General features: G+C 46.2%; 1 protein-coding gene across 1 annotated transcript in view; it reads left to right on the top strand.

Annotated features, from left to right (window-relative positions):
- The first annotated feature begins 462 nt into the window (after positions 1-462).
- LOC131592289 (sarcospan-like) overlaps positions 463-13164 on the top strand; it is a 17675-nt gene continuing 4973 nt past the window's right edge. The window contains exons 1-2 of the mRNA XM_058863703.1: positions 463-914; positions 11601-11687. Coding sequence (XP_058719686.1) covers positions 588-914; positions 11601-11687 — 414 coding nt within the window. The 5' untranslated portion in view covers positions 463-587. The remainder of the gene's footprint in view (positions 915-11600; positions 11688-13164) is intronic.

Raw genomic sequence — 13164 nt, 5'->3', positions numbered from 1 at the left:
CTTGTATTTCATTTTGTATTAATTTCGTGCTTTCCATACATGCAATCAGTTCCCTGCCACGGGCTCCTGTTTAAAGTGCTTCAGCGGGTGTGTGGAATGGGCACGGTGCTGTGGGTGCCGCCGGCCAGCTCTGCCTGCCGGCAGCCCCCAGGGGAGCCGCGGTGTCCCGAGCTCCCCGCACGGGCACCGCAGCATTCCCGGCTCCCTGGCGAGGCAGATTTCCCTGCTGTTCACCAGCCGGTAGTGCGGAATTCCTGCCCTGCTGTTTGCCCGTCCCCAAGCCCCAAAGGTGCGCTGTCACCTGTGGAGCCGTGTGAGCGCACACGCCCGGCCCTGTGCGCGCACAGCCGGCGCCTGCACTGTTGGCAGTTCGCTACCCCCTTGCATCCCCCCCTTCTCCGGGCTATATGTGGCATTTCGAAGCTCTGACAATCTGCTTCCAAATGTTTTCCATATTTGTTCAGCCTCCTTGATTCAAATACCAGGAACAAGTCAGCCGGCACAAAGCGAAGCTTTGGGGGGCAGAAAACTCTCACCCCCGTCGGCGTGCGCGCACACACGCGCGTGAAAGCCCAAAATCCGCCGGCATGGGGAAGGAGGAGAAGAAAACCCAGCACAGCACGTCCCCAAATACCCAGAGCCAGACAGGGAAGGCACCCGGAGGGGAGAAAAGCACCGGCTCGACGCAGGAGTCCGCGATGATGAAGAAGAAGAAGAAGCAGAAGAAAGCCAAGGGGGATCCCAAAACGGGCCAGGAGGAGGAATCCCACACTTGTTGTGGCTGCCGTTTCCCGCTGCTGCTGGCGTTGCTGCAGCTGGCCTTAGGCACCTCTGTAACAGTGCTGGGCTTCCTTATGGCAGGCATCAGTTCCTCTCTGCTAGTCAGAGACACTCCATATTGGGCTGGGATAATTGTAAGCATACAGTCTGTTTCTCCATAAAGTGCCTTTGCCAGCATTAATGCAAGCTGCATGACGCTCCACTTTAGACTAACCAACTGCATGCACAACACCATTTGAGTTATGCTAACTATAAATATTCCTGGGATTAAGTGTCTGGCTATACTTTCCCAAGGAAAACTGCTCCTGCAGAATAACACAGCCTTTCGTATTCTTCCCTGCAATACCCAACAGACCTGAAATAAAATACAGGGTTGCTGTTCAGTGGATGTATGTACTAGCTTGTGCTTTGCAGTGAGCTCCTGCCTGGTGATGCTGAAAAGAAATGTTAATTTCTTATGCTGCCTACCCTCTTTGCCCACCAAACCATAACCGTGAGGTTTTGAAAGCGAGAGCATAACTCTGTAACTCGCAACTTTTAGCTGGGCGAAGAGAGCCATGTGTGTCTCCGGAGCTTCCTCGCTGTGCTGTGCTGGAGAACCGCTGGGATTTAACCCTCTTCCCACTGCTGCTCCTGCCTGCACGTGGCCATGGGGAAGGGGCTGGCACCAGTGGACGTGGCTGGGACAGGGAGCCCTTCCCAGAGCCTGCTGGTGGCTCCTGCAAAGTCACTTTGGAGTGACACTCCAGCCTCGCCGCGTGGGCCGGGGGGACTGGGCAGAGGGCAGCGTCCTGCTGAGTGTAAATCAGAGGCATCCCTGCTGGGGAAGCCTGGGTTGTTCCCCAGCAGCAGCCACGCCTGCAGAGGTGGGCACGGGGTGTGTGGTGCCATCCGTGGTGTGACTCTGCTGGCTGTGGGCTTGGGGATGTGAGGTTTGCCCGTGGAGGGATGGGGTCAGTGATTACAAGCCTGGCATAGGCCATGGATATAATTGAGCATGCAGGTTTCTTCCCTAGGCAACAGGTTTCAGGAAAATGTGTCCTGAAAATATGCCCTGATGTGTTAGCACACTTCTGGGTGTTGTCAGACTGTAAGAATTCCCAGCAAATATATTTGTGTTTAGGTACTTAGAGAAAAGATTTCTCAAAGCCCTGAACAGCTATGGGAGCATCTTCTGTAAATGTAATTCGTTGTAATTTGTTGTTGTTATCTGAGCATCTGAACTGACTGGCGTTTGCTGTGTTAACCCTGCTGGGCACCCCTTCAGAGGGTGGAAGGAGCAGGGTCTGAGCTCCCAGAGGAAGAGCTCCTCTGACTCATCTCTTCGTGTTTCTCTTCTGACTGAAGAGGTATCCAAGAGTTTAGTGGTGTTTTGTGGAGCAAAAGCCTGCCCTTGCTTGGAAGAGGAATTCCCTCCTGGGAAGTTTTGGCTGTTACAAACCAGGAGGGAATACAGATGATAAAATAGCAATATGTGGCATGTTCACTCCTGCTGTTTATTTTGAGGATTCTGGAGGTCAGATTATGTCTTTTCCAGACAGCACTGTTGCTATCACAGGTTTGAAATAGCTTTTTCAGTAGAAAAAAGTGGGGAAAGAGTGAGCTGGACTGAACTAATGTACAGACAGGGATATGAGAAAAGCCATGAAGCAGCCCCTGGCCCATGTGAATGTCATCAGGGCCCGAGCAGCATTCATTTGAGATGTCCACAAATGGCTGGCCTCCCTTGGGGAGGCCTGAAGCCCCACCAAAGTCACTGCTTTCTGAAAACAGAGCTCTAACCCTTGTTGTTCTCAGCAGCAGCTGCCAGCAGTGGTGACATTTAGATGCCCACATGAGGCAAAGCTCAGGCACTTTCAGAGTTCCCCCCTGAAAATCAGGAATGATTCTCCATATGTGTTCCTGAGCTAGTTCTCAACTCGGAGCAAGAGCCAGCTCTCTGTGGCTGTGGTTGGTGGCCATGTTTTGCACTCACCAGCCAGGGTAGTCCCTGGGGAAACATTTCCTGGGACTGGGGGAGTTTTGGTTCATGTTGCAGGGTGCTCTGGCTATCGGGAGGAGCAGTGCAGGCTGCCCCGTGGGGAAGGTGACTGCACCTACGCTCTGAGTCAGATGGTGACTCTCACCTGGGGGACTCTGGTGAGATGCTGAATCACCAGCACACTCGAGCGTGGTTTAATTCCTTCCTGGCTCAACATGAACTTCATGGCTTTTGGTGCCCCTCTATTTACCCTCAGGGTGATGACAGGGACTGTCTGCTGGGGCCACCTGGCCAGGCAGGCTCCTGGGCAACCATGCTGCTCTCCTGTACCCTCAGCCCAAAGCAGAAGGGAAGGAGGGACCTGGTGCTAGGTCAGAGGGAAGTGAAAAGAAAACTGGTGGTAGAAAGGAGAGGATGAAGTGGTGGGGCAGCCCCAGTAGCAGAGCCTGTGTGGAGCACTGGCTGTGGTACCACAGAGCAGTGCAAAGCACATCTGCGGGGCAAACTGCAGGAGGTGCCACAAGGTGCTGCATTTACTTCATTCCTGTGCTGTGGTGTCTCCATGGAGAGACTTGATGCCCAGTGGGACATCAGGTGGAGATGGCCAGAAGCTGCTGAGCTGGAAATTCCAGATGTGCAGTCACAGGGGGCTGCTGGTGAGCTGTGCTGAGGACTGTGCTGAGGACTGGCCTCTGGAGAGCTGGGGAAAACTCCATGAAGGAGAGCCCTTGGCTAGGACCTGCATGTGGCTGGATGTCCTGTGGACTGGTTTTTCAGCTTCCTGGGCTGCACGGAAGGTGTTAGATGTCTGACCCATGTGCTGCTTGAGAACAAACCTCATAGCAGAAAGTGACTTCCCAAAACTCATATATTCACACAGAAATGAGCAACAGGACAGAAAGATGTGGTGTAAAATATCAGAGCATATTTGTTGTAGTAGCATCCCACTCAAGTGCTCTTTCTAAAGGACTTGATTAGTATTCTGAATCAAGAACTTAAAATAATCTATTATCGAGACCTTTTTAGCAACATTAGATATAATGGGTAAAACTTGTTCCTGGTGTTACTCCTTTGGAATTACACCAGGCTGGATTTGACCTCACAGCTGTTAATGCAGGATGACAGAAAAATGAAGGAAAATTGCTAATGTGTTAAATAGACCCTGATTGATTGAAAACTGGTTTTTTTTTTTTTCTTCTTTATTAGTGGCAAAATGGTGACAACATTCCTTGCTGAAAATCAACTGCTTCAGTGCATTACCATGAATGGAAAGGAACTGTTTTTAGAGGAGCAGCCAGTGGAAAATGCTAGCGAGGAAAACCAGGCAAGGCAGTCTGAATTAAATGGGTTCAAAATCTGACTCTGTAGGTTTATGAGGCTGGAGCAGGCCAGGGATTGGGTTCACCATCCTGGGGAATAAATGTGGCCAGTGATCCTCTGACAGGGAGTGGAGGAGGGCTCCAAGCCTGCAGGGCTCCTTCCCCAGAGCATCGGCCCTTCCCTCCTGAGCCTCTGCAGAAGGAAACAATGCAACTTCCATTGCACCAAGAACATTTCACCATGAAAACCAGTTAAAACCCAGATAAAACCATAATGTATTTAGTCCCAAATGAGTGGGGCATGGGACAGAAATCAAAGGAAAATTTTATGGACAGAAACCATGGAGCCTACAGGATTTACCACTTCTGCTTTAGGCTTCAGCAACCTGTTCCCCATAAAAAGTCACTCCTCCATTGCTAAGGACAGGCAGATAAATTAAGTTAACAGTAGTGAGGGTAGCATTTGTTTAACTTGCCTGGAGCCAGTTACAGTGCAGGTGCCCAGGTCTGAAGCAGTTGCCTGAGACATGTCCTGAGCTCCCCAAACTGCAGGCTGGACTCCCTGGCAGTCTCATCCTTCTTGCTGTTTTGCAGGAGCTTGGACAAACTCTTCACAAACCCATGAGTGCAGGGCTTTATTTTTTCCTGTGTCTTGCTACTGCCTTGGTGCACAGCTTTGGGCAAGTTACTTAACCTTGCTAAGACTTTGTTATTTTCCCTGCAAAGTGGGGTTAATAGTGGCCATCCGTCACCCCTTGCTTTGAGATCCTGGGATGAAAAGTGTTGCAGAGACAGTAGATATTAATGGTATCCTTTTCATTCCTTTTCATTAGCTTGTGGCCTTTTGACACCCAGAAGAAGTAACGATGTATTTCTCCTTGAAAAACCTACTTTAGATTATTTCTACTGCGATCAAAAGTGGAGAGTTTCAGGGTTTTCATGGGCAAGCTCCCTTTTCAGCCCTGTTTTGCAGACTCAGGGAGTTAAGAAAGTTACAGAAGTGCTGATCAGAAATGATTATCCAGGGTGTTTATTATTTCTGGAAGCTATTTTAAATGTATATGTATAGATGTTCATAAAATTAGGACTTTTAAAAACATTTTTAAAAAGCTGATTTACAAGCAGCTCAAGGCACCAACTCTGGCTCCAGCTGTCACTGATTTTATTGCAAAAAGCATCGCAAAAGATCTGCCATGGGCTGAGCCCACAGCCCAGAAGCTCTGACACTTCTCCCTGCTCCATCTCCCCAGGTGTTTCCCCAGGCCAGAGGATCCCTGAGCTTCACTCAATGGGTGGCCGTGGCTTGTGGCTTTTTGGCATTAGTGCTCAAACGTTGGCTCCTCTGCCCTGGTGGAGGTGATGCTGATGTAGGGCTGTGTGGTGCAAAAGGCAGGCAGTCTTTTAGCTGAAAAAGCAGCTTAATTTACCTTCATTTACCTGGAATCAGAAATGTTTATGTCTCTATTACTTTTGCTTGTTTTTAGGGAAACTGTTTTCAATTTCTAAAGAAGGTAACTCTTAAAACCTGGTGCCATAAAAGTAGCCACCAAAAGTCATGCAGGCATCCTTATTTTTTTGGTACAGGCTAGCTTCAGTTATCCATGGGCAAACATCAAAAGGACTGCCTTGAAGAAGAGACCAGTGCTTGTTTAGAGCCACGTGTAGCATCAGAGTGTACTCTCTGCCATTAAATCTCATCCTCTTCCAAGAGTAGCTGTGCATTGATTAGCTGAAATTCACACTTTTGTTTTTCTCAGGTGTAGAGTGGAAAACTTTGATGGGGAGAAATATTCAAACATTCTGAAGGAGTGGTTTGAGAAGGTACTCTGCACACCTGAGGTGTGTCTGATACCTGGCCAGGGGCTGGTCTAATCCTGGACCCCTCTGTGGCTTAGCCCACAGTTTAACTGCAGAATTCCTGGCTGGAATTTCTGCAAAAAGCCTCGGTAAAATTTGGAGAGGGATATCAAACAGGTTTCCCTAGCCCAGGTAGCCTCATGACTGTGGAGATGGTGGCTCTCATAGTCACAGACACACCCCACACAGGTGGTGTTCACGAGTACTCTCAGCCATGCTGCACTTCTCAGGCTGAAAATCACTGCTGGCTCTGTGAACTCCTAATTTTATTCTATTTTTTTGATCCCTCAGGCATTTGTTCAGCCAGGACTGTATTTTTGTTTTAACAGCAGCAATGGACTGCTGCTGCAGCTCCTGGCTGTGTAAGCGACCGTAGCCTTTGCTGAGGGAATTAAATCTTACCTTAGCATAAGTGATGAGCAACTGACCTAAACAGCAAAGATCATTATGGAAAAAATAGCATTTCATTTGATTGTGGATCCTCTTGCAGGGTTTTGATGACTTTACAGGTTTTAAGATAAAGTTGTGGATCTGCCAGGGGGTGTTATTGAATGGCTGGAAGGGACCTGTAGTAAAGACAACATTGTTTTATTCTGTAGGTGGGGCAGGGATGCCCAGTTATTGTTTATGGCTGTTAAAAGAATGATTTCCCAGATGATGATGGCCTGTGCCTGCAACCACAATCTATGTGTTTGTCATTATTATTCTTATAGCTGTTATTTCTGGGATTAATTTACATGCAACTAAACTGTCCTTAAATTTAGCAAGGAGTCTATAAGGCGTAAAAAAAATAAATAAATTAGGGCACAGTACCTCTGTGTTGCAGACATGTGACTTCTTTCATATGTGACGGTGAGACCCAGGCTGACCTGAGGCTGATGAAAGCTGGCAGTGAAAGCTGCCTGCAGCACCCACTTTCATCACAGCTTCCTCAGACCTCATAAAGCAAATCAACTCCAGTGCTGCTGTCTGCAACAACCTGTAGAGATGTCTGGCACCAGAGGTGATCCAGGTTTATAATGGCAAAGCCAACAGGGACAGGTTCTTTCCTGCATCGAAATCTGTGTCCAGGGGGAGTGCTAGACTTGGATAAAGTGGCTTCTCCAAAGGTGTAGACAGGAGCTAAGCCTTGCCATATCTGATAAGGTGGGAGAACTGTTAAGCCAAGTATCACCTGCGAGGGAGAGCCAGAAATCCAGAGATAGCTGCAAGAGATCATTCTTTACCTGTGTCCCTAAAAGCAGAAAGATCCCCAGTGTCTCCAAGTCAGCAACTGCAATACAAAATAACTCGTCCATAAAGGAAGTGTCTTCCTAATTCTGTTAACAGCAATTTTCCTCCTGAAGTTTGAGTTTACATTCTTATTAAATAGGAAGAGTCCTCCTGTGGGTCCCAGCAGTGCTGTGTGGCATTGCAAGGTGTACCTGGGAGAGGTTTTGTCCTGCAGTGTGTTTGCTTTCTGCCCCTAAAAATTATAGCAGGAGGTTCTCGCTAACAAAGCTCCCATATATAGAGCTATACTGTGTCTTTGTGAGTTTTGCAGCATTTGCCTTGTGATGTGGCACAGACCCAAGATGCTCCTTAGAGCCAGGTTTTTGTCCCCTGCCTTCATTTCTTGGTGGATGTTCCCAACCCTCCTGCTTTACCAGTGAAGGTTTTCAGGATGCTCTGGGTAGGAGGTAGTTTGCTAGCGAAAACCACCTATTCTACATTTGGGCTAAAATTGTAGCAACAACAAAAGGAAAACCAGTTTCACAAGCATACAAGGGAGAGATGGAGACAGGATTAGAGCAATCTGTGGTTTTGAAATCTGTCAGAATAAAGCAAACCACATGAATATGTCAGCGTGCAAAGATAATGAGTGCAAACCACAGCGGAAATTTGTGCCCTACGTGTTCTTATTTCCCCTAATTACACATAACCTTCCTCATCCTTGCCACGTGGTGTCTTTGTGCTCTTCATACACCTTGTGCTGAATCCTTGCAGGAGCAGATGGGATAACATGGCAACAGGTTCCTGCCTTCTTTGGGGTAGGAGCAAGCTGGAAAATTTGTCCTCCTGTTTTGATTGTGGCTTAAAAAAACAATAATTCTTAAGTCACTTTTCAGCCCTGTTCCTACCCATTGGGAGGAATGTCTACTGCTTCCCCCATAAAAAGAAATATTATTATAAATTTGGTACAGCCTAAATATTTAAGTTCTTCAGCCAGTGTTAGTAAATAGCTGTTCTCTTGGGTTGTGAACTGGGGGGATTTCACAGGGTATGCCTTAAGCAAAATGAAATCTTTACCTTTCCTAAATACTTCTGTATCACATTTGGGTCTTTTTCTAGGCAGCGCTTTCCAAAATTAAATTCTTCCCTTGGATAACCTTTCACGTCACTACCTATTCGGCAAGGGGTGTGTTAGTCCATATGGAAATTTTGAAGTAGGATCTTGAAATAAACTCGAGTTGAAATATGCACAGAAATGCAAATTCCTGTGTTTCTGGATAACAGTTGACCAGAGCTGATCTAATTAAGTGCTGTCCTGCAGGTCTCAGAGAATCTGTTTTATTTGTGTAACAAATGCACATCGATTGGTGGCAAGCACGTGCCGAAGTGGGTTCAATTGCATTTTCTGTTGTGTGCTCAGTCAATAAGGCATGGGAAATGTGTGCTTCACACTGGGATGTGGCAGTGGCTGTTGCAGCACCAGGATGCAGGATTACCTAATGCTGCTTAGCAATCAGCATCAACAGCACCTGTAACATGCCTGCAGCTGTTGTAGTCACTTAGAGGCTCCTAAAAAATACTTACCAGTGGATTTTTATAGTTATTCTGTTACACTTCACAGGTGTAATTCAAAGCTGATCTATTAATAATGTATAAAATAGCAGCATAGAGCTGTTTCCTATATAAACGTTCCACGCTTTGGTTTCCTCCAAGGAGTGAATTTACCTTTAAAGAGCTGAAATGTTAAACATATGTGGGTCATAATTCTCAGCCACGTTATTTTTTACTGCCACTTAGAAAAACACACATCTCTGGTTAAAAAAAAAAAAAAAAAAAAAAAAAAAAAAAAAAAAAAAAAAGGTAAAAATGTTATTGTATTGTTATAAAAGAAGTACTTAAGCTATCCAAAATATCCTGGCCAAGACTTGCTGGAATCCTGAGCTCCTTTTAACTGATAGCCCTTTGTATTGGAAGCTTCCTGAAGATCCTGCCACGTGTGAAGCCAGCAGGAGCTTTGCAAAAATTGTCCGAGGCACTTGATGGCAGAGAGAAAATTCCAGCACTGGTCTGTGCCCTCGGGAATGAATGCAGCTCTGTCAGCCTTCTGTGGTTAAATGGAAGGAGGAGTGGGAACAGTCCCATGATGTCTCATGGCAGTCACCTGGGGGCAAATCTGGCTCTCAGTCCATGCAATTGTAAATGCCCACTAGTGTAGCTGAAGCAAAGCAAATTTGATTCATTGCTCATAACAAGATCCTTCAGCACCAGATCCTGAAAATCCTTAGGTTCAGCTTTGATCTGAGGAGCTCCTATGATTTGTCATGAATTTTGGGGATATGATGTTAAGACAGTGTGTTTAAGTTTTTTTGGTTTTGTTTGTTTGTTTGTATTGTTTTTTAAGTTCTTGGTGCAGGTTCTTCAGCCATTACTGGCACTGGGGGAGTTTATAATTTGGATATTATCAGCAATAGGATCTCTTGAGATTTAAGTTTTATGGGCATGTTAATTGAATTAAAAGATTAATATGCAGTGCAAGGGACCAAGGACATAGACAATTAATCCCGAGAAATAAAACATGGTTGAGTCACACAGAAGCACTACAGGGCAAAAAAACCCCAGCACTGAAGGACCTTTGACAAGAAAGGTTGTTTTTTCCCCAGACAACCCTGTCAGCTACGGCTGTCAACAATAAAAAGAAAGAAAGAAATAAATTGGAGGCCGTGTATAAGTCACAGGACCAGAATATAAATACACATGACATGGAAAGGAGTAAATAATACTGACGCATTCTTTAGAAATGTTCTCAGGCAATACTTCCTATTCATGTCCCACTGAAATGACATGAAATAAAACTTCATGGGGAAAAGTGTTACTAATCACCCAGGTTCTTGAGGGACATGGCTCTGTGTGTCGGGAGGCACTTCTCCTTTGCAGGGCTGCTGTCTTGGGCCTTGCACCAGCATTGCAGATGGAAAAAGTTTGATACTTTCTGCAACAGATCATAAAAAGAACGTGTTTATCCATTACTGTCCAAAAGGCCAGCTGGGCATTTTTCACTGCAGGTCAAGCTCCCTGTAGAGTCAGAAATCTGGGTGTGAGCAGCGCTTCCAGGGCATGCAGGTGGGGATGGAGCTGTGATGGAGCCCCACACTCCTGCAGGAATCTCTGTGGCATAGCCCCACCTTGGCAAAGGCAGCTCACACACAGCTCTGGCCAAAGAGGGCAAATCCCACTGCTCCGGGAAAGCAGTGTATTAATGCTCAAATTAATGGCAACTCTTCCAAACTTCAGAAGTAAAATGGAGGGGTAAAAAAAATACAGAATCTTGCTGTAGTCACTGAGAATTTAATAGCTGTCATTTATAACCAAAATGCTCCTAACAGAGGGGTAAAGACTTGCTCCTGGCCCTGCATGTAGAGAGGACCTCTGAAAGAACAGTGCCTGATCTCATCCAAAGTCCCCACTAAGGCTCATCACACCTAAAATGGCTTTTAAAGGTGTGATTTGAAGGGTCATTTAAAACCATGTGCATGCCAACAACTCACCTGTTTCTCCAAGGCAGCTCAAATGTGCACATGTTCCTCTGAACACAGCTCCAGCTGCCCACAGCCTCTCATGCCCAGATCCAGCCCCACAAGGAGCTCTCACCTGGTGCCTGGGTACCCATCTCCTCCATTCAGGGGATGAACTGCCAAAAAGCAGCAGTCTGCTGCTCCTGAGTCTTCCTGTGAAGTTTGTTCACTGATCCTCCAAAAAGTAGCAGGGGAGGGCACTTGACTGGAGTGCTTATCACAGTGTGGGGCCACACGGAGTTTTCTAAACACAAAAAAACAAATCACATTTATTGGGCCAGTTCCTCAGAGGAGGATCTTCCCTTCTTACATGGAAAATGCCAACCTGTGAGTACCTGCTCCTGCAAATAAATCCAGAATTAATTATAAAGATGGCTAAATGAATAAACAAGTGTGCAAATACTTTTCCATTACTTTTAACCTTCAGCAATTACTGTCACAAGGCTAAAACACAGCTTCAGATTGCAGGGGAGATGGATACCTTCTTTAGTAAGGTGTCCACTCTAGAAGAGGGTGAAAGCCTCTGCAATAAACTCCGCTGCTTCTTACCCAGTGGCAGCCATGGTTTAATGATTTAAAACTTGCATGGGTGACATAAAATCCCTTTCAGCTCCCAGATCTACATAGGATGGTGCTCTTTGGGCTTGCAAGCCCAACTTCAGAAGCCTTCTGCTCTTTTTTGATGGTTTTATGGGCAAAAACCCAACACACATCCCGGGGCCGTTGCTGTGCTGCGTCTTTGATGACTTTGCTTCCACGCTGCTTCTTGGGTTATGGTCCTGAAAACACACAAAGGTGTCTTGGCTTGGGGGCAGGGGGAAAATTGTGTTTTGTAGGGTTTTTTTAACCTTGACACATTTTACGTCTCTTCCCTTGCAGGTCTGTGTGGTGGCCTTAGTGGGATTTGTTATGCTTTGTATTTCATACCAACCCGATGAGAAGACATGTATGCAGTTCACAATGAAGGTACCTTAACATTTTTTAAACTTTTTTTTTTTTCCTCATGTCATTAAATATCAGAAAAGTTGATACAGGGAATATTTTAAAACCACAGGAAAAGAAGTGAAAATATATCTGAAATACAGGAACGGTTTTCTGTTACTTTCCAGGCAGCCAAGGAAGAAACTGTATCCTGTAAAGGGGAAACTCTAATATAATTTCAAACAAGATACCATTTTATTCACCATGTTTTAGGAATATAGACAAAGCTGGAATAATTTGGGAAGTGTTCAGAGAATTTAAGGAGATTAAGTGGAGGCAGTGAGCAGGGTAAGAAGTAGGGTGGCATATAATGAGTCCACTTAAGCCAAGTTTTAATATTTAATGGGAAAGTACTCAGAAAGCACGGGGACATGCATTCTTCCACAAAGCAAATTCCCGTCTGAGCACTGGAGGAACTGCACCATACCCCACCTTTGTCTCCAAAACTGCTTTGCTGACACTGGTGAGCAACTAGAAGAGCAGGGCTGAGAACTCTGGTTTTTAATACCGTTTTTCCTCGGCTGTTTTTCCTTATTATTGTAATTTTCAGGGCTCTTAATATTTTGCAGACACATAATAACCGAGAAAAATACCGACGCAAGCAGCACAAAATAACAGTGATTATTAACTGGAAAAAGGCAGAAGGAAACAAAATGCAAGAAGCAGCTTTTCAAACCATCCATCCTCCCTTAGAAATTAGACCCCGGTGTGTCTTTTGTGTCTTTCTCAAGCTTCTCCAGTACTTAAAGAAAGAAAGGGAGAAGAACAATTGTGCCTGCCCTGTGGCTGCCTCTGCATTGTCCCCTGTCACCTTTCCAGCCCCAAGGAAGGTTACTGGGCTGGGCGGGGGCTGCCACGCCAGGCTTTTTACTGCCTGCCCCGCAGCACTAAATTGAATTTGGCATCCAGGCAGGAAGGGAGTCATCCCTCGTGTTGGGAACGGCATGTCGGGCTGGGCAGCTCAGATGTCTCTGCCACACACCCTGACCGTAAGGGGTGTAAACCATCGTTCCCAGTAGGAAAACTGACGACTTGGAATTGCTCCCGAGGTGATGTAAAATGGGCCATTCCTGTCACCTGGCAGAGCTGGAGCTTAAGTCTCCCTGGTTCAGTCAATAGCCTGTGGACTGTTGCTTGCCCAAGGCACCCTCCTCCCCAAAATCCCCCTTCCCAGCATTTCCTATTGCAGCATGCCACAGAACTCCATCATCCCCACGGGAGCTGGATAACAGGACAAATGGCTTCTGCCTGAAGGGCTCACATCTATTTTAACAAAGTAGGAGCTAAAACTCACCTCCAGGGCTTTGATCACATTGGACTCATCTATATCTCCAGGATCACTTCTGGAATCTTCGAATTTCAGTTAAAGGCTGTCTCTGAATGCTCTAAAAATGAGCATTAGCTATGACAAGGCTGAGGATGCAAGATTGCAGTCATGAGACAGATTGTTCAGAGGGTTGTT

The sequence above is a fragment of the Poecile atricapillus genome, chromosome W (genome assembly GCF_030490865.1).
Source record: "Poecile atricapillus isolate bPoeAtr1 chromosome W, bPoeAtr1.hap1, whole genome shotgun sequence".
NCBI lineage: Eukaryota > Metazoa > Chordata > Aves > Passeriformes > Paridae > Poecile > Poecile atricapillus.
Note: the sequence above shows the minus strand (reverse complement) of the source record. Positions and strands in the feature narration are given on the sequence as shown.